Below are 20393 nucleotides of genomic sequence, written 5' to 3' on the forward strand. Positions count from 1 at the left end.
GTTTGGAGAAGACCGACTCCTTTGGGAGTCGGCAATAATTATTCTGATTATTGCCTGTCTCTTCACGTACGATTACATCTAGTATTTATGAGCTGAAAATAAATAAACTAAATGGGCTAAGCCCCTAATTGGGCCCATGGTTGGGCCCCCTCCTGGAATATGTGAGGCCGGTCATAACATCTCTCCCCGCCTGCGCAAACAGCTCGTCCTCGAGCTGGTAGTCTGGATAGTGGAGGGAGAAGTCATCGCGCTGCTCCCACGTGGCCTCCTCCTCGGGCAGTCCCTCCCACTGAACCAGCAAGTACCAAACACCGCGACGTAGCTGAGCCCGCAACACCTTTGCAGGACTCGGAAGAAGACGGCCATCCGCAGCAGGAGGAAGTGCTGGTGTCGCAGCAGGAGGATCTCCGCGGTAAGGCTTCAACAGCCCCACATGGAAGACATCGTGGATGCGGGACCCGGCCGGAAGCTGAAGACGATACGCGAGCGTCCCCACGCGCTCCAAGATGACGAAGGGCCCAGCGTAGCGGGGGCCCAGCTTGCGCTTCGCGCGCGGGTCCAGGGACTGTGTGGAACGATGCAGGAGACGCAGCCACACCCAATCACCGACCGCATACTCCACCTCGCGATGATGTCCATCGTAGTAGTGCTTGGCCAACTGCTGGGCCTGCACGAGGCGTTGCCGCACCTCGGCCAAAACCTCATCGCGGGTGCGGATGAGCTCGCCCGCTATCTCCGTCCGGGCGGTCGCCAAATCCACCGGTAGAATGGGCGGCGCTGGACGGCCGTAGACCACCTCGAATGGCGTGGCGCGCAGGGCTGAGTGGTAGGAGGTGTTGTAGCAGTACTCCGCCCAGGACAGCCAGTCCACCCACGCGCGCGGACGGTCCCCGGTGACGCAGCGCAGGTACATGGCGATGACCTTGTTGACCACCTCGGCGGCCGTCTGTCTGAGGGTGGAAGGCGGTGCTAAACCGAAGTTTCACCCCTGCCAACCGAAAGAGGTCGCGCCACACATGCCCTGTGAATACCGGGTCACGATCACTGACAATCGACGCTGGAAATCCGTGGAGGCGGACGATGCCGTCGAAGAAAGCACGAGCCACGGACGCCGCAGTGTAAGGGTGGCCAAGCGCAATGAAGTGGGCATACTTGGAGAAGCGGTCAACCACTGTGAGAATCACCGACTTGCCGCCCACCTTGGGAAGACCCTCAATGAAGTCCATGGAAATATCGGACCAAACCTGGGAAGGCACCTCCAGTGGCTGCAACATCCCAGCCGGCCGCAGGGTCTCAGTCTTGTTGCGCTGACACGTCACACAAGAACGCACCCAATCCCGGACCAAGGTACGATCACCGGGGATATAAAAGTCGGCACGGAGACGATGGAGGGTCTTCTGAATGCCCTCGTGGCCTGCAGAATGGGCCATCAACAGCACCTGATGGCGGAGGTCGTCGTGGTCTGGCACGAATATGCGGCGCCCATGCACAAGCAGGCCATCGGCCACGCGCCATGGTGCGGCCAACTCGCCCGTCGCCAACTGCTGCCGCAGGAGCTGGGCGTCGGCCGCCACCTCAGTTGCCTGGCGAATGGCGTCGAAGAGGGCGAAGGAGGGTCCCGAGCGGAGGCACATCACCGCCCCTTCGGGAACGCCGTCCCCCTCATCCTGGTCCGCGTCGCGCCGGGACAGGGCATCCGCCACCGTGTTGAGGCGGCCAGGCCTGTACTCGACGGTGAAGTCGAAGCCGAAGAGCTTGCTGATCCACTGATGTTGCGGCACCGTCGATAGCCGCTGGTCCAATAGGAACTTGAGGCTGTAATGATCCGTGCGAATCCGGAACGACCGCCCCCAAAGATATGGACGCCCGATGGCGCACACTGTACCAAACCGATGAGCTCCTCGCTCGTAAGCGGCGAGCTTGAGATGGCGCGCGGCGAAGGGCGGGCTGAAGTAGGCGAGGGCCCATCGCCCTGGTGTAGCACGGCGCCGAACCCCACCCCGGAGGCGTCGCGATCCGGGACGAAGGGGCGGGTGAAGTCCGGCATCGTAGAACGGGGCCCGTCGTGAGGGCCCCCTTCGGGGCCTCGAATGCCGCGATAGCCTCGTCGTCCCAAGCGAAGCCGTCACGACGCAGCGAGCGCGTGAGCGGTGCCGCGATGAGGCCGTAGTCCGGATAAACTTCCGGTAGTAGCCGGCGAGGCCCGGAAAGCCGCGCAAGGCGCGCGGCGAGTGCGGTACCGGCCAGGCCGCGACGGCGGCCACCTTGTCCGCATCCATGGCCACCCTCGGCGGAGATGACGTGACCGAGGTAGGCGACCGATGACGTCGAACGAGCACTTCGAGCGCTTAAGGTGAAGATGGTGCGCTCGAAGCTCGTTGAAGACGATGGCGATATCTTGCGGGTGCTCCGCCCAAGAGGTGCCGTAGATGAGGATGTCATCAAAAAAAACAAGCACAAACCGGCGTAAGTAGGGGCGAAGGACATCGTTCATGAGAGCACGGAACGTCGCGGGGGCGTTGGTGAGGCCGAAAGGCATCACCAAGAACTCGAAGTGGCCGTGGTGAGTCGGAACGCCGTCTTGGCGATATCCTCACGGTGCATGCGCACTTGATGGTAGCTGACCGCAAGTCGAGCTTGGTGAAGAAGCGCGCCCGTGGAGCTCGTCGAAGAGCTCGTCCACCACCGGAATTGGGAACTTATCCTTCGGCGTCGGCGCGTTGAGGCGCGGTAGTCGATGCGAAGCGCCACGTGCACCGTCCGACTTGCGGACGAGAAGGACCGGCGCCGAGAATGGTGACGTGGAGATCCGAATGATACCGGCGGCTAGCATGAGTGCGCACCGCCGCTCCAACTCATCCTTCTGCGGTGAGGGTAGCGATAGGGGCGCACCGCGACCGGCGCCGTGTCCGGGAGGAGGTGGATACGATGATCGTACACCCGGACCGGCGGTAGCCTGCGGCTCGTCGAAGAGATCGCCATGCTTCTTTGCGGGAGGTGTGTCGGAGGGGATGCTCGGCCTCGGAGTCGGTCGTGGCGAGCCGAAGGCTGCGGGGCCGGAGCGGTGCCCCAATACCCTCCCACCGGACGCGGCGGCCCTGGCGCCGAGAAGGTCATCGTGAGGGTGTCGAAGTCCCATAGGATGGGGCCGAGGGTCGGAGGAAGTCGACGCCGAGGATGAAGTCGAAGCAGCCCAAGTCGATGCGGCGCGCATGTGATGGTGAAGTGCTCGTCGCCGATGGTGAGAGGAACGTCTTTGCGCCGAGCCATGGCAGCTGCGGCGGTCACCGTTGGCCACCGTGACGCGGAGATGAGCACCGCCCGATGGCCGGAGGGCTAAGCGGCGCATGGTAGTCGCCGGCAGAAGTTATGCGTGGAGCCGTATCCAAGAGAGCCACCAGGTTCTCGCCGCGGATTGTCACCGGGGAGCATAGTGCGCTCGTGGCGGATACCCGCCAGGCGTGGAGCGAGACCACGAAGGCGGTGGCGGGCGCGGTCGTGGTGGCGAGCTCGGGCGGCGCCGGTGGCTCGCGAGTGTGTCCGCCTCGAAGTCGTCGACCGTCTCCAAGTAGAAGAGGCGGGGCGGATGTGGCCGGGTGCATAGGGCTCGTCGCAGTTGAAGCACGGGCCGAGGCGGCGGCGCTCGAGCTCGGCGGGGTGAGCCTCTGAACGTCCGTGTCGCGGCCGGGCGAGGGACCGGTGGCGCGGTCGGATTCGGCCGGTCTGGCCGTGCGGCGGTGGCGGTGGTCGAGCGGCCGGGCGGCCTCCGCGGCTCGGCGGGCCGGGCGGCATTGCACAGGCGCGACGCTCGTAGGCGCGGGCGTAGTGCATCGCCGTGCGGAGGTCCTGGGAGCACGAAGCTCCACATCCACCGGATATGGTCCGTGATCCACCGATGAAGAGCTCCGCGCGTTGCTGGCCCGTCACGCCGGGCGTGGCAAGCGAGAGCACAGCGCTCCGCGAAGTCTGGACCGTGGTCGTGAAGGGCGATCGCCCAAGCTCCGCCAACCGGCTCCCGCGAATTGGCGGCCCAAAGCGGAGAAGACGAGCTCCCGAGCGGTCCCATGGGGGCATGCCGCCTCGTCTGCTCGAGGGAATAGTACCACGTTTGTGCGGCGCCCGGAGGTGGTACGAGGCCGGCCAAGTGCGGTCGGAGGCGAGGGTGCGCTGTCCCGGAAGAACTGCTCGCACCGGTTGAGCCGGATTGAGGGGTCCTCCGAGCCGTCGAAGGTGGCGAAGTCGAGCTTGGCGAAGCGGGGCGGTGTTGGTGCGGCGACGCCACAGGCGTATGGCGCGACGCGGCCGGCGGAGGATTCCACGTGTCTGCGGCTGCGGCGTCCGGGAGTGTGGGCCTCGGCGGATCCCCGGCCCACGAGTAGACCGGCGTGGGCGACGACGACGCGTTGATCCACGCCGGCAGCGGTGATGGCGACGGGGAAGCGCACCTGCTGGATAGGGACGCCGCTCGCGGAGGTGGGGGCCGGCCCGGTGGTTATGGGCGGCGGCCACGCCGGCAGGCGAAGGCCGGTGGCGAGGCGGCGGCATCGTCGCGCCGGGAGCGCGGGCAGCCAGGGTGCGGACGCCGCGGTGGTGGCGGCGGGCGGCTGCATCGGCGCTGGCGGCCCCTGGGAACTGATCAGGTACAGCCGGATCCCCTGGACAGCGGTGACGAGGTCGTTGATGACCCCGCTCATCTGCTCGGGAGTGTAGACGGCGGGGGTCGATGGCGGGGCGGACGGCGACGTGATGGCGGCGACGGAGGTGGTGGCGGTCGTGGAAGCGGGCAGCGAGCCGGCCGGCGAAGTAGACGCTGGCGGTGGCGACGACATGATCGAACAAGAGCTATCTGATACCAAGTTGGTAGGAGCTCGGGTCCTGCCGTGTCTAGGACGTAGATTGTAGGGGAAGGAGGGAGGTTGTCGCGGCCGGAGGAGAGGTCGGCGGCGGCAGGGAGCCGTGGCGGCGGCCAAGGGCGGCGCGGCGGCTAGGGTTTGGAGAAGACCGACTCCTTTGGGAGTCGGCAATAATTATTCTGATTATTGCCTGTCTCTTCACGTACGATTACATCTAGTATTTATGAGCTGAAAATAAATAAACTAAATGGGCTAAGCCCCTAATTGGGCCCATGGTTGGGCCCCCTCCTGGAATATGTGAGGCCGGTCATAACACTCGCTGCCAACGCTGCTCCAGGAATCCGTTTCGCTCCCCGTGCACCTCCTTGCACATGAGTTTGCAGGCAAGGATCAACAAACCAGTGGTCGATTCTGAATCGAATTCTGAAGTTTGCGGTAAGCAAATGTTCAGTACTAGAACCATTTGATTACCTGCAGATGGTGAGGCTAGTTGCTATGTATAGCTGGATGGCGGAGAGGTAGGACGTGGCCGAGGAGGCGGACGAGCATGGCGAGGCCGTAGGCGCTGCTCTCAGCAAAGTTCAGCCAAACACCAAATAGACCACCGCGGCTTTGCTCTTATCCGTGTCAGGCCCGTCCAAGCGTTCCTGGTAACCAAAAGCAAAGATTGAAAATTTCAGAGTAGAGCAGAGCCATTGAATTTTTTGGAAAAAACAGAGAACTCGCTGCCCATGGTTAAAACGTTGGGGTTAAACAAGTAACCATTCAACAAGGAACAAAATGAGGACAGGGATCTACTACTAGTGTATGTAAGCAAAACAGAGTGCATACAATTTCACTTCAAAAAGGCTATTGCTTCTTCAAACATGGATCTGAACATGTTATTTTACATAAGGCCTTGCCCTTGCATAACCAGCATCCATAAACTACTCTGGGCGGCATGCACGTGCAGGTATGATAACTTCATGAAGATACAAGATTACCAATTCGAAACTAGAGTTGTCAGGTACATATAAAGATTCAGTAGAATATACTATCATTTCTGGGGAGCAGCATTTGCACACTTGGCTAATTAATATGAGCAGTCTACTACTGAGAATAGCCGTGTCCTGCAGAAAATTGCATGATCAAACCAGCTGCCTGCTAATCATATCCCAAAGTCCAAGCAAACAATTATGCAGGGTGTGTCCCTAAATCAATTGTTGAGGGAGCATAAAAGTTGAGATCAATAGCCGTGTGAGGTGAGGCATATCTGAATATAGATCCACGGAAAGTAAGGTCAATAAAGAATACTTGTAACCCACCCAGAAATTAAGAGAATTTCACTCAACGTGATTTAGACAGCAACGGGATATGGAAGGATGCTCACCTGGACTGGAGGCTGCAGCGGGACGGAGAGGTGGATGGCGTCTGGAGCAGCAGGTCCAGGGATGTTGCCGGCGCGCGTGGGGAGAAGGTCGGGGAGGTGGTCGCCGGCTGCAGCATCCTGGTCAGGCCACCACCAGGCCCTCCTCCATCGATCCCCCTGCCGGCGTCCGGCGCGCGGCGGCGAGAGCCACGGTCTGGCCGCCCTTGTTGTCGCCGCTGCTCGGGCGGCCACCACCAGGAGCCACGCGGATCCTCTTCCGTTGTGTATTCATCCAGGAGGCGGGTCGGCGCTGCGGTGAGGAATTAGAGGAGCGGTGGATGATGTCCGGCGAGGGAGGGAGGGGGCAGGCGGCGGAGGGAGTGTGCCGGCGGCAAGATCGATCAGGGAGAGGAGAGCAGTGGGGAGTCTGCTGGCTGCCTCTCGAGGTTGGTTAGGTTAGGTTGGGTTCAACAATGCAATTAGTGTGCAATTAGTGTGAGTCTGCTGGCGCCTCGGGAGCTGAGATGAGGCTCTCTCTGCCGTTGGATTCAACCCAGATGGACGACTTCAATCGAGTTTAACAACACGATCCACATGTATGCGATTAGTGTGATCTAATTGGCTCGAGGGGTTCGGGGCGGCTGGCCTCCGAGACGGCCATGTCTCATAAGGAGCTTTCTCGGATATGTCTTACGAACGAGAATTTTGTGGAGGCGTGACGAGTCGGTGGATGACACACGGGTTCTAGTAAAGGCCTAGACACCTCGAGTGAAGAGACTGTGGGTTTGTGGTGGTACAGGACCTACATCGGAGTTGAGACCACGGCACATGCATTGGCGTGATGTCCATGTCGCCCACGGGTAGGCTATATATGCGGAGTCGAGCGCGCAAACCGAGATGGTGCCAAGAAAATTAACATCGATATGAAACCCTAGCTCTAGCTAGCTAGGTGCATGCATGCTTCGTTGAGAGACCTCATGACGGCAAGGGTGTGAAGGACGCCATATGAATCGACCGGGTATACATACACCAAACATAAAACATCGAGTTTTTGAGGTCAACCCTGTGAGAAATAATTTGACATAAGAGAGTTCATTGACGCAGGACGGCAGCAAAATACTAGAACGTGCGCACACGGAATAGATCGAGGAGGCGCTCCAGCTCCATGGACCGAGAAATGACGGGGCCCATCGCCGTGAGAGATGCTTATTTAATTTGATGCATCAATTCGCTATGGAATCAAAACTTGATTTATTCACTAATTCATCGCCTTGTTTCCTACTCCGTACGAAAAGAAAAACAAAACACGCCACTATGTACGTTTTGAACTTGTGACTAAATAATTCTTGAAATAACGATGTACTTTAGATTATTGAAGCAAACAAATTGAAGTAGTACTTGTGCATGCGTGTAATTATGAATGCTTAATCAGTAGATGCAAATTAATTAAAAGTGGTTAGTCAGTTGTGGTACGGTGATTGTTCGCATGCATCAGAATCGAAGCGCATGCACACGTCCTTTATACCATTCTCAATAGTTTCATTTTATATGTATGTACTCTTTCATCTACTTCCTCCGTATACAAGTCTATAAATAATTGGACATCTAGCTTTAAAATTTGTCCATGAAAGAGTGTACTTCTATGTTCCTAATGCACTTTAAATTAGCAAAAGTTGTTTCTCTCTCATTGCACGGAAATCAAATCCAATAATATCTAGCACATATTATCTTAATTTTATACATGCACTTAGCCTATCGAGGTAAAATGATTAAAGATGAGAGAGATGTTGGTTGCATCTTCCCAATGCAATTTTCTCTCCTTTTACTAATTTGCCTTGAAAATCCCGCAGTACAATCACTTAAAAAGGTGACCCCATTCTATATAGTTCCATTTGACATCTCCCCCCTCCCCTCCCTCGTTTTTGTCTCGACGTCGAGGTTGATCCTCTTTCTGTGGTGTGTGGTCGATGATCCCTCCATGACAACCGGCTTTTGGAAATAATAGATGTGTTAGGGAAAGAAGGAGCTCACCCGGGCATAGCATGGTTTGGTATGTTGCCTGCCCTGGCATGATGTCGGGGATGTCGCTACTGGCAGCATCTCGGGCAGGTTGTTTGGGAAGTCGCAGGCATGTGCTCCGCATGAACGACGGCCGCAAAAGGTCTTGCGCCGCTGTGAGCTTCTGCCAACCCCGTTCTTGCCCAACACCGATGTCGTCACCGAGCTACACCATCGCGTTGTCATGCTTGTTCCCACAAGAGAAGGGGATTGGGATGAGGGGTACCAGGGCAGCGTCCCTACGAACATTGGGGATGGGGAGCCATCCGGTGTGCGTTGCAACATGCTGCATCGATCTCGAGTTGGGTAGCCAAAATTGGGTGCTCGGGCTAAGGTGGGCCGGGTGGGCTGCAAATCGATGGCTCTACACCATTTTGTCGGTGTAGAAGGAGGGGGTGCTGTGGGTGAGGGGCTGAACAACTCGAGTCCTCGCCGGATCTGCCCGGAATCAGGCAGCGACTATGGCGGCGCTAGGAAGAGATTGGATTGCTGGTGCGAGTGAGGAGTGAGGGTGCGAGCGAGGATAGAGTCGAACTCGTGCGTGCGTTTTGTGTGTTCCTCGTAGCATTGTTCATTTGATGGGGCGTTGGATCATGTTGGGATGTGTCTTGCACTAGCATGATGTCAGGGATGTCACTGCTAGCAGTATCTCAATGAGTTGGTCGAGGAAGTCACCGAAAATGAGCTCCTCCCTCCCCATGAATGGCGGCAGTAGAAATTCGGGGAGGTGACTAGTTGCTCGTCCTCCCCCTTCGCATGTCAGCCCCGTTCGCGAGCTTCTGTCAGCCCTGTTCCTCCCGTCGGTCATGGTTGTCGGCATCGAGCTTCACCGTCACGCTGCCATGCTTGTTTCCTCCGGAGAAGGGGGTTCTGATGAGGGGCAGCAGGGCGGCGTCCCTACCATCGTTGGGATCCCAGCCGGTGCGCTTGGCAGCGGTCTCTATCGGGAGTTGGGTAGCCGAAATCGAGCGCCCGGGTTAGGGTTCGTCGGGCGGGCTACAGATCGACAGTTCTACGCCTTGTAGTCGATGGTGTCGGTGAGGAGGCTCAGCAGCGTGAGGCCTCGCCGGAGCTGGCCGAAATCAGACAACGACATTGGGGCGGTAGGAAGGGATTGGGGTGCTGGTACACGTGAGGAGTGAGAATGCGGGGCGGGCAGAGTCGAACTCGTGCGTTTTGTGTTTCCCCGTAGCGTTGTTCCTTTGATTGGACGTTGGATTATTCTGTCAATTTAGCCATGTCGTAGCAGAAGAATACAAGCAGTGTTCCATTTCAAAGTAAAAAAGAAAAGGGAAATCAACCGTTGAGGTTGTGTTGTGTGGGACGCTTCACCAGTGTAGCCTGATTGGCTGGAGACGAAGAATCAAGGTAGGAGCGCGACATTGATTAGTGTAGCCCTTGTTTACGTGCAAAGGTGAAGCGACCGGGCGGGGTGGATTAATTGGATGGATCGATCAGTTGTGGTGGTGGAGCACGTATACACAAGGCACGCACGCACGGTCGAACCAGAAGTGCCAAGCAAATTCCGAATGATTCATCGGAGAAGAAGCAGAGCAAAACCATTTCTTAATTAAGTCCTTGTTTTGGTGGAGCCTCGCACCGTACTTTACGTGCCAAACATTGTTGGATGTCATTGCACCAATCCGCATGCATGCCAATTGCCAATTGCGCGCGGGGCGAATTAATGGAGAAAGAATCGGTAGGAGTCGAGCGAATTAATAAGAAACCGACATGCATGCAAGTAGGAGCAAGCTGTGCTCGAATCAATCGATGGCGTCGCTTCGATCGGGCGAGCGCGTGTGTCAAGTGCCTCCTAGGTTCTCGTGTGTCAAACGAGCTCGATACAAGGGTCGGTCAGCAACCCTGGTCGTGTTGGCCCTTTCGCATGGGGCGCCAAACGGGCGCCTCGCGCCACGTGGGATGAAGTCCCTATGACCTGCTTGGCAGCCACAGAGTAAGTGTCGGTTATGCAGGTCAAACACGCAACGATGGTCTACGACGGCTCCACTTTCGAGGGCGCCGGAGATTACTGGTGCAACCCTCCGCCCATGCAAAATAAATGCCCTAGCCATGCGTGTTTGCCTAAATGGGCACCACCACCCCCACGCTTGCCTCCGGGTATAAAACGGGGTGCTTATGCACCGACTCATTTCTCACACAAATCCTAGCGTCACCCTCCACTTTCTCCCCGAGACAACCCATGACAGTTTCTAGCGGCCACGGTCGCGACTGAGGCCGCCACGACAGGTGCATGGGCTGCGGTGTAGGATCCCCACCGCCTAAACGCTCGTCATCACCGAAGGAGGAGGAGGAGATGGACTGCTTCCATGACAAGTTCTTTGAGTTTGCCGTCCTCATCAACGATTACCCTTTCGGCCTAAAGAGAGGCTCTCGGAGAAGTGTTCGCGCAATTTCTAGCCTGTCGTGTTGCACATGCGAGAAGCCAACTGCGTATTTTGCCCGTGGCATGTCGATGTCCTGTTTGATGGGGAAGGGCAGATGTTTCTCCACACTGCATATTTTTGTGGGAAGGCGATGGCAAGCTCATGGTGACCGAAGGTGTTGGCGATGATGAGAAACCTATAGTTTAGGTTTTTAGATGCACTTAATTATTTGGTGGAGTTGATGGCCACAAGGATGTACTGTATCTAGTAGAGAAAATTGAGTCGGAGTAGTAGTAGTATTATTATTTATTGTTGAAGCAAACAAGTAGTAGTAGTACTTTGTACATGCGCGCCCGTAATTGAAAGAGTGGTTAGTTATGTGGAAAGTGAAGTGGCGGGGGTGGAGTAGTAATTGGAGGAACCGAATAGAGTACTACTGTATGAACTAAAGAGAGAAGGATAAAAGCCATTAATTAATAATAATAATTCCCTAACTGTTTGCTGGAGCTAGCTGGCATTTATTTTTTGCGAGGCGGAGCCAAACAGTGGGTGACTGTCTCGTGTGTTGGAATCCGCGCATGCATCAGAAATTCAGAATCGGAGCGTGGGGCGAATGGAGCAATAAAAAGGTTGCAAGCAAACGTCGCTTCTAGCCCTTCGGCGCATGGATTAATAATTCGCACGAGGAATTCCATCTCATCGCGAGATAAAAAAAAAGAGACGAGAAACATGTGCGCGAGATTGACTTCTCCGCGGCTCCAGAGGGACATAAACACGCGGCTCGATCGACACGTGCCGCAGGTTCTCCATCCTCATTCGGGTCGGGTATAGCAACAGTGGTCGTCGAGCTCGAGGGTTTCTTCTCCCCTGTGCCGTCGCGAGCCTCCCGCGATCTCCGGCGGTTTCCTCCACGATCCTGACATGTGGTATGAAATTCCTCCACGCTCCCCACCTTGTCCAACTGGCACCACCCCGGCCATTGGAGTGCCTCCACCCTATCCCTATATTTTATTCTCGCCTCCTCCTCTCATAATAACTCGTCGAGGTGGTTGTTCTAGTGACTTGTTTGTGTGTTGCACTAGTTGCTTTGTCGCCCTTGAAGGCCTCATGGTGAAGCTGTTTAGATAGTGGACCACTCTTGTGAACCAAATGATTTAGAGTTTTTCCATTGATGTAAGCGAGTAGCTTATGTGCACTTTTGTGAAATAAAAAAATACGATCAAACTAATGCACAGTGTAGGCGTGTGTAGCTACATTCAAGGACTATCGCTTTGTTTTGTTTGGTCCGTCTCATGGTTCGTCTAGTCTATACTATCTCCGATTCAAGGAATAAGGCGCCCTCGTTTTACGTGCTTTTTGTTTGACTAAGTATTACTTCAAATATATAAAGATTGTTTGTATAAAATTAACATCATTAGAAAGTGCTTTTCAATACGAATTCAACGATACTAATTACATATAATATAACCAAGATTTTGTTGCTCAATTTTTATGGTCAAAGTTCGTCTTGGAATACGCGTGCGCCTTATTCCTTGGGACGGAGGTAGTATACAGTTAAACACACAGCAGGCAATGTCAAACATTAAATTTGGATGAATAGGAATGAGCGGGAACAATTAACGGAACCACCTGCACACACAGAAGAAAATGCACAGGCCATGAACGTGGGCCGTGACCCAGAGGCGTTTTCGCTCGCTTGCCACATGTCCCAGCCTGCAAATATAAATTAATCACCTAAATAAAAATGATACTAGTACCAGCTCTGTAACTCTAAATTTAAAAGTACCTATAAATTTAAACAAATCTGACACAACAGGTTCCAAAATTTCCTCTCTTGAGCTTTGATCCTCCACGCACTAGCTACTTTAGAAACTCCACACGCACCAAACTAGCATTACAATCGATTCATTCATCAACAAATAATTAAATTATAATGCTAATTAGCTCCACGTGTGCTAAAAAATTACTTGGACATCACCATCCCTGTTTCTCCGGCGACAGCAAACACAAAAACTCTCAATTAGCTAAACACAGACCAACAATAAATCCAACGCCTGGAAAAATTCCTACAGATACATCATCAGTCAATATTACAGCAAATCATTTTACACGCTATTTTGGCATCAGTCCAGCCACCGGATGACTGCAACAAACCGCACCGTGTGGCCATGACTTCAGCAGACCAGGCCGAGCCCTTCATCAAGTCTTCTCTCTTTACCTGCTCATGAAAACACACAAGAAGCAACTAAGGCAACACATGTATATATTTCCTTCTCTCTTATATAATAACAAGCTAAAACATAAAGGATTTCTTAATAACAAAGCTATAAACACTTCCAGCTAGGAGCACTAGGCAATGGTTTCCATCTTTCGATGTGCATCAACAGCAAGGCACCACAAACAGAATCCATCCCTCTTTAGGAGGCAAACAACAAAAACTGCGTGTGTTGCTCTCAACCACAAAACACCATGCATATATTGTTTCTCAAAGTTTTGACGAGAAATAACAGCTTGAAACTTCCAGCTATCTTACAATTGATATCATCTGCTCCTCCTCAATGCCCTTGCACGATATTACTGTGCAGAATATTATAGACCAAAGCAAGAAAGCACCAGCAAGAGAAAAACACACTTGTCAAACGCTTGTTATTTTCTTCATTTCCAGGTGTTTTTTGACATGGGAGATCAGCGGGTTATTTAAAGAAACTAAAGTACAAGATAAGCCAACTTATCAGTTAATATAGGCTAATTAGCAAACGTGTTCGAAAATTTGACATGACCATTAGTGTTTTCGGACTTTCACATCACAGAGAGCATACTTGACTAAGCAGAATAATAAACCATAGCACCAGATCAACTACACCAACTGCACATTACAGTACCAGCAAAGTACCACAGGGCATCAACTTGATGACCAACCATTCAAGATAGAAGCGGAAACTCACCCAAGCACATAGAGTCGAAGATGGACAGTGCTGTGTCATTCAGTGCTCTTTGTTCTCCTCAAAGAACAAGAACAAACATAATGGTCAGCAAAAGCAAAACACTATTTGTTAGAAGATGAGGCTACAGCCTACTAAAAAAAAAATCATCCCAATCAACTGGAAGAGAGTGCTACCAGATAACAATAACAAGAGCAACAAAGTTTTTCAACTAACAAATCAGCTACTGTCCAAAGTATGTGATGGTCAAGCTTTGATGCTTAATTGATCAAGCCAATGGTCAAATCATTCAGGAAACATAGATCAACTACATGAATAATCTCTGTTTCCAAACAAAAATATGATGAGATTTGCTACCTTTCCAAATTAGCAAACGGACCAGGCTAGTCAGCAAACAGAAAACGCTCAAGAAATAAAGGTCTGCCCACATTAAATAAATAACCAGTTTCAGGTTGACATTGATGAAGTCAACAAAGGAGAATCAGCTTAATTATCTACATCACAGCAAGGTAGTGAAGAAAATCAAACCACATTTGTACGCAAGCATATATACATACAAAGTGCAGTCCAAGGAAAACACGGGATAGAAAGATAGACCTTGTGTAGCAGGCCGATGGTGGACACCACGTTGCTGTAGCAGTCGAAGAAGGAATGTGCAGCAGCAGGATGTAGTGGATGCCGGCATTAGCACCTAGGAGACGCGGACATGTTGTCAAAAGTAAGTGACGCTGCTGCCTACATAAAGAAGAAGACAGATTTGACAAACGAGAACATAAGCTTGTCAAGAGATTTCATATACAAGCATAGCTGATTCTGAACATGACAAAACCCTGCAATAATATTTGACAAAAAGAGAACCTATTGTTCCCAACTTTTTCACATAGAAGCATAGCTGGAATCAGGCAACATGATTTGCGTGCGAGAAAATAATAATAAGATGATATTGTACGCAACAGTTCAAGTATGATAGAATAACGTGAGCCAGAGATATGTCAATGGTTTAGATAAGAAAATCATGATGTCCATGAACAAGAAACAACAGTAAGGAAACATGGCGGATTCCTTGTCAAATGAATATACGCCAGCCACAAAATAAATGATTTTGGAGGCGTGGCAATTTGAACTAGTGTGCCAGCAATCTAAAACCAACTCGTGCATTTATTTAATATATATATAGAACAAATTCATGCATTATTAAATCTAGAATAAGAATCGTGAACGAATTCATGCTCAAGCTCGATTTTTTTGTACACTAAAAAGTGCAGAGTCTCATGTCTCGGTCTACGGGTTCGGGGAGACGGAGGTGTGTGACCGGTCGTGGATGGCGTGGGAGGAGCCCGCGAGGCGATGAAGGAGCCGGGGCGGTGCCACGGAGGAGCGCGCCACCGGATCACGCGCGACCCGCGCCATGTACCTGCTGCCTCTGGTACGTGAGCGACGCGGTCGGGGAAGGTCGACGGAGCGCCGCGCGTGGTGCTGAGGATGCAGGCGCGGCGCCGAGATTGTTGGTGGGATTGTGGGGCGGCGGCGTCGATGTTACGCGGGAGGGGTGGAGGTGGGCGGCGTAGGGGAGGAGGAGGAGGAGGGCCGGGGCTGGGGAAGACCTCGCGTCGTCGGAGGGGAGCGACGAGCGGCGGCGGCGGGCAGTATTGTTGGGTCACGGTGCAGCCCATCCTAGCAGAGCAAAAGGCGACTCCTTTATTGTTTGGGCTGAGCTGTGGTGCGAGCGAATTAATTGGTTGGCCCGATCGAGCGAGCTGGGAGAAGGAGACTCGGACATCAGCCGGTATTTTCACCCTGTGTGTGCTGCTGCTGCTGCTGCAGGATGATTTCGATGAGTGTGGCGCGAGGTTCAAGAAGCCGGCGCATCTCAAGCAGCATGAAATGTATTCCATTCCATACATGAAAAATCTGATGTGACTAGCCTCATTGCTGCCGGCCCTACTGTTGTTGGGTCTTTTGAGGAAAAGGGTGTGAATACTAATCGATCGGGTTTGGACTCAGTGTTGTGAAGACCAATGGGCTCGTGTCATGTATGTTACTAACCCTAGTAGTTCCTCTGTTTTCATCTTGACTAAGCCGGCACAGCTAGATGAATATGTATTCGTTATTATTAATCCATATGACTTGTGTAGGTCTTAGAAATTACGTTTTAAGTTTTAAATGACCAACAAATATATAGTTTGACCCAGCAACCACTACTAGGGCAATGCATTTTTGTCTTTCTTCATATACACACATATCGCTTTCGATTAGGCTCTAGTATTATCGGTAGCACCAATCAACCAGCGGGCTCGTACTAACAGTTATGCTATTATAAGTTTATACATAACGTGCTACTCTTGCATTGGTAGTAAGGCACTAGTCGTCTTCGTCTTGTGCTTATTCATTTCTCTTGGTTGCTCTAGTGATAGCACAACAAGAGAAATAAATGACGGACTTAGAAATTGCATAGTATCATTGTTGGCTGAGAGATTGTTGACCAAATCGATCGTTCCGCACGCTAGTATATAAGACAGCTAGTGATCACTTACAACGTTCATCACACATCAGCTGGCCATTTTCAAGCAATGTCGACCTCATTATTCGTGCTTCCCGCTCTGCTACTGGCGGCAGCAGCAGCCACCAGCAAGACGGTTGTGGAGAGCCTCGTCATGGCTCCTAGCTGCCAGTCGAGCTGCGGCGGCGTGGACATCCCCTACCCTTTCGGCATCGGCAGCGGCTGCTTCCGCAAGGGCTTCGAGATCGACTGCATCAACAACGGCCCAGTGCTAGCCGGCACCACCCTTCAGGTGGTGTACCTTTCAGTGGATCCCGCGGAGTCGCTGGTGATGCTCCCCGTCGCGTGGCAGTGCTACAACGCCTCCAATCCAGGGGAAGCCGAGGACTACAGCAATGGCGAGACAGGTATGAACAAGGACGGCGTGTACCGCATCTCGTACACGCACAACACCGTCATCGTCCTCGGCTGTAACACCTTTGCATTCACGGCGAGCGCGAGGACCGACGACGGCGGAAGCGCGGCCTCCTACCCCAACATCAAAGGGTGCATGTCCTACTGCAACAACTCGGCGAGCGCCGAGGACGGCATGTGCGCCGGCGCCGGGTGCTGCCACGTCGACATCCCGCCGGGGCTCACCGACAGCTACTTCAAGTTCTGGGCGTACGACCACTCGGCCATGATGGAGTACAGCCCCTGCGACTACGCATTCCTCGTCGACAGGACCAACTACACCTTCAGGCGCTCGGACCTGCTCCTGGACAGGAACCGGACCTCGCCGGTGCGGCTAGACTGGGCCATCCGCGACAACGACGACGACACCGTGCCCGACGCCGTATTGTCGTGCGCTAGCGCGGCCAGGAGCACCACCACGGAGTACGCCTGCGTCAGCGATCATAGTGAGTGTGTTGACTCCATCAATGGGCCGGGCTACAGCTGCAGCTGCTCCGATGGCTACGAGGGCAACCCCTACGTTGTCAACGGGTGCACCAGGTTTTGGCCCAGCTCCACTATGCCGCCGCCGAGTACAGTACGGCGACGATGGACGACGAAAACAATCTGAGTGAGACGCGTGCACTTACACCAGTACTTCCGCCGCGCGCGCCCGAGGAACACGGCAACACGTGAGAAACCAAGCCAGCCAATCGATTAATCCAGCTTAGGCCGAGGTGTTTTGGGAGGTATAATTCGGTCTTTTTATTCCAGCCGAGCCCAAAAGTATGTCCAGCCCAACGCGAAAACGGTGGAGAAGCAGGACTCACGTTTTCTATGTGCGTTTTCGGAAAAAAAAAAAAAAAAAAACGCGTTTGACTAGCTCCGCGGGGGCGCGCATCCTAGCTGCGGGCGTAGACTGGTTTGACCTGGCGCCGCATGAATCTCATCCGGTGGGCTCGCCTACGTTCTGTAAACGTGAGTATACGTTTCGCGCGCGGCAGGCGAACCTGCAGCTACTAATTAAAGCCAAACGCATGCAGAGACGTTTCGGTCCAAAACAAAATTAAACACTACTCCAGCTAGTAGTGTAGTGATCGAGGAGACGTGAACAAATCGCACCGGCTAATTACCGGCCATCAAGACCGTGCATTTTTCATCCATCAACAGTTCAACAAAATTAGCCCACGGATTTGCGACTAGTACTACGCCAGCAATTTAATTATTAGCCCACCCACTATTTAGCTGCATTAATTCATTTCCTGCACTCGTACGTGCACGCAAGATTCACGCCTCGACTCGTACGTTTTATTCTTTGAAATGGAGGGATATACACTATATAATATCTACGCACATCGAATTCTAGACAAATCTACGACGTGGTTTTTCAGACGGATGGAGTACTACATCTTATGTGTTATACTATGCTGCACACATGAGCTACTGTATGCCGCTGATTTCGCATGGTCATGTGTAGACCGGCCCGATGAGCGCCCGGAAAAGAAGCAAGAACAAAGTACGAGAAACTCTAACACTAGGGTAGATGATTTCCAAAGCCTCCAGGACCACCTAAGTGGAGCTCGTATTCACAAGTTATAGCTCACCACAAAATAAAACCCAATGGTGGAGAAATCTCAAAACACGCCTGCCAATCCTAGCACGTCTCCACTACGCCCGGATGGTACACACACACACACACACACACCCTAGCTTTACACCCAAAGTGGTGATTTAGTATGACCTTCACATCTTTGTTAGGCATATAATAGAGCATATATAAGAACAACACCATCTAAAAAAATGTGGCAATTCAAGTATTTTTGGAAACCCTAACCTGTAGCCACGATGACAATACAACACATAAAATTATAGGTAATGTATAAACTAAATATCAGGGATCTCCAAAGCAGTTTCATGTATCCCCTGAAGAAAAGGCAAGAAAACAACAAAGCCACTTTTCCTTTAAAGTGGCACTTGTGCACTATAAGTTTAGAAGCTTCATACAACATACAGTAGTATTGTTAGTGAAGGAAGTGCCACTTGGAAGTTGTGTTTTGACTTTTCCTCTTTAAATTACTCTTATATGCCCATAATAGGATCGCAAGCAAAATGAAATTATTTTGACTCTTTCTCCCAAGATTTCACGGAAAAAAAATGTCGCATGGGCCCCGCAACGTGTCCCTCTACCTTTTCACCAAAAGAGACTATTTCATGTGATTTTACTATTTTATTTTGTTATAATTGGTCATAAAAACAAGACCAAACCAAAAACAGGCCAACTTCATATAAGAGTTAGGTCGGTGGCTTAGAAGTGGAAGTTTTTCACTATTGTTTGTAAATGAGGTACCAAGAGAAATTATTGTTTGTGAATGAGGTACCACTTCAAAGTCATGTATTTGTTTTTAATCCAACATTAATATGACCTTGCTAGGACCTAATGCAAAACGGGAAGCCATGCATGCTCACGAGATTTCATGTGAAACCTGTGACGCTGGTGGATGCGAGTCTAAATTTAGGGTGAACAAGGAGGCACTTATGTTGTAATTTTCCTTTGATGTGTATTTTCTTTTTCTGTATATATTTGTTCATTACTAATATGAGTGCATGAATTATTTCTTTCACCGTTACTCATTCCCGCGGGAATGTCCATCACGACGGGTAGGATGCAGGGTTCCTCGATCAGTTCTTGTTGACTGGGTTGACAAACACACCGTGGTGTGTCAAGTTTAGGCTCAGGGCCACATGTATTTCTCCCATGTGTCGACGTTGCACAATGGTAGCAATGAGCATATGGCATCCAATTTTTTTCTTTGTTGGTCCGGTTGTTGTATACGAAACAATTGCCATGGGATCCTTTGAAGCTGAACTCACTTTTGAAGCCACCCATAAACTCATACCAATAAAAAGCTATGCATGCTTATGTAGAATTGTGCACGTACGATGCACATGCTCATGCTGGATTGGAAAGAAAAATCCATCGAGGTTCTAGCTAGGACTTTCTACGAATCCATGTGACCCATGGGGTCGTCCTTGGAGGGCTCATTTCCTCCTTTGACTCCCTCTCCTCTTGTCCTCCTTGTTGAGAGTCTTCTCACCATCGCCGGCTCTCACCTCCCATCGTCTCCGGATGGCGGAGCCATCGATGACGAGAGAGGGGAGAGGCAGCCCCTGTGCATAGTAGTACTACTAGTAGTAGGTCGATCTAGATCTAGCAAGTGTCTTTCCCTCATGCGCTCTAGCATTATGCCGAGGCTCACTGCTGAGGCGCTTGAGCCGCCATAAGTGGTTGGTGAGGATGTTGCTGCTAGTTGTCGAGATCTAGAGGATTGAGCTGATGATGGTGGTCGGTGCTTCTTCCGTCCCGCTTCAAAATAATCCTATGACGCGGCTGGATGTGGTTGTCACCTTCAGATCTGCTCATCTCGATGGCGAGCAGGTGAGGAGGGGGGGGGGGGGGGGGGGGGTGAAGAGATCTGGCGGTATCGGAGAAGTCTATGAAGTTTCGCCGATGGAACTTCCCAAGCGATGACGAGGTGCACCAGCAATATGTTTGCCGAGAGGGGTCACTCTGTGCCTCTGGCTTCGATCGATCTTTTTTCCTCTAGACGCGAGGATTTTCTGCTTCCGCGCGACGTTTAGCATCAGCCCTATACAATGTTGTATTTTCCGGTCTTTTTTCAGGTCATATTTGTAAATGTATCCCACCACTATGACGTATGGGTAAAACTTCGGGTTCTCTTTAAGCTTCTCCCGCTAAAATAAAATGTGATACGGGCATGCGCGCATGGATTTTCCGGCTAGAGGGCTGATGATGAGGTACGTACTACTAGTCTATGTCAATCTGAGTTAGCTGCTTATTAATTAGCTCAGCCTAGC

The 20393-nt window shown here is 52.2% G+C and overlaps 1 protein-coding gene and 1 long non-coding RNA gene across 2 annotated transcripts; one reads left to right on the forward strand and one right to left on the reverse strand.

Moving 5' to 3' along the window:
* Positions 1-5161: 5161 nt before the first annotated feature.
* LOC127328330 (uncharacterized) lies at positions 5162-6620 on the reverse strand. The gene is made up of 3 exons (XR_007868969.2): positions 6223-6620; positions 5325-5500; positions 5162-5217 (listed from the first exon to the last, which is right to left on the reverse strand). It is a non-coding gene; the product is annotated as an uncharacterized lncRNA (long non-coding RNA).
* A 9535-nt stretch (positions 6621-16155) lies between these two features.
* LOC127328980 (wall-associated receptor kinase 4-like) lies at positions 16156-17148 on the forward strand. The gene has a single exon (XM_051355535.1). The coding sequence runs from the start codon at positions 16156-16158 to the stop codon at positions 17146-17148; it is 993 nt and encodes a 330-aa protein (XP_051211495.1).
* Positions 17149-20393: the final 3245 nt, after the last annotated feature.

This window comes from Lolium perenne, chromosome 1 (assembly GCF_019359855.2).
Source record: "Lolium perenne isolate Kyuss_39 chromosome 1, Kyuss_2.0, whole genome shotgun sequence".
NCBI classification, from domain to species: domain Eukaryota; kingdom Viridiplantae; phylum Streptophyta; class Magnoliopsida; order Poales; family Poaceae; genus Lolium; species Lolium perenne.

What these genes read in the sequence shown, in the direction of transcription:
- LOC127328980 (XM_051355535.1), top strand. Translation starts at nt 16,156, where the DNA reads ATGTCGACCTCATTATTCGTGCTTCCCGCTCTGCTACTGGCGGCAGCA.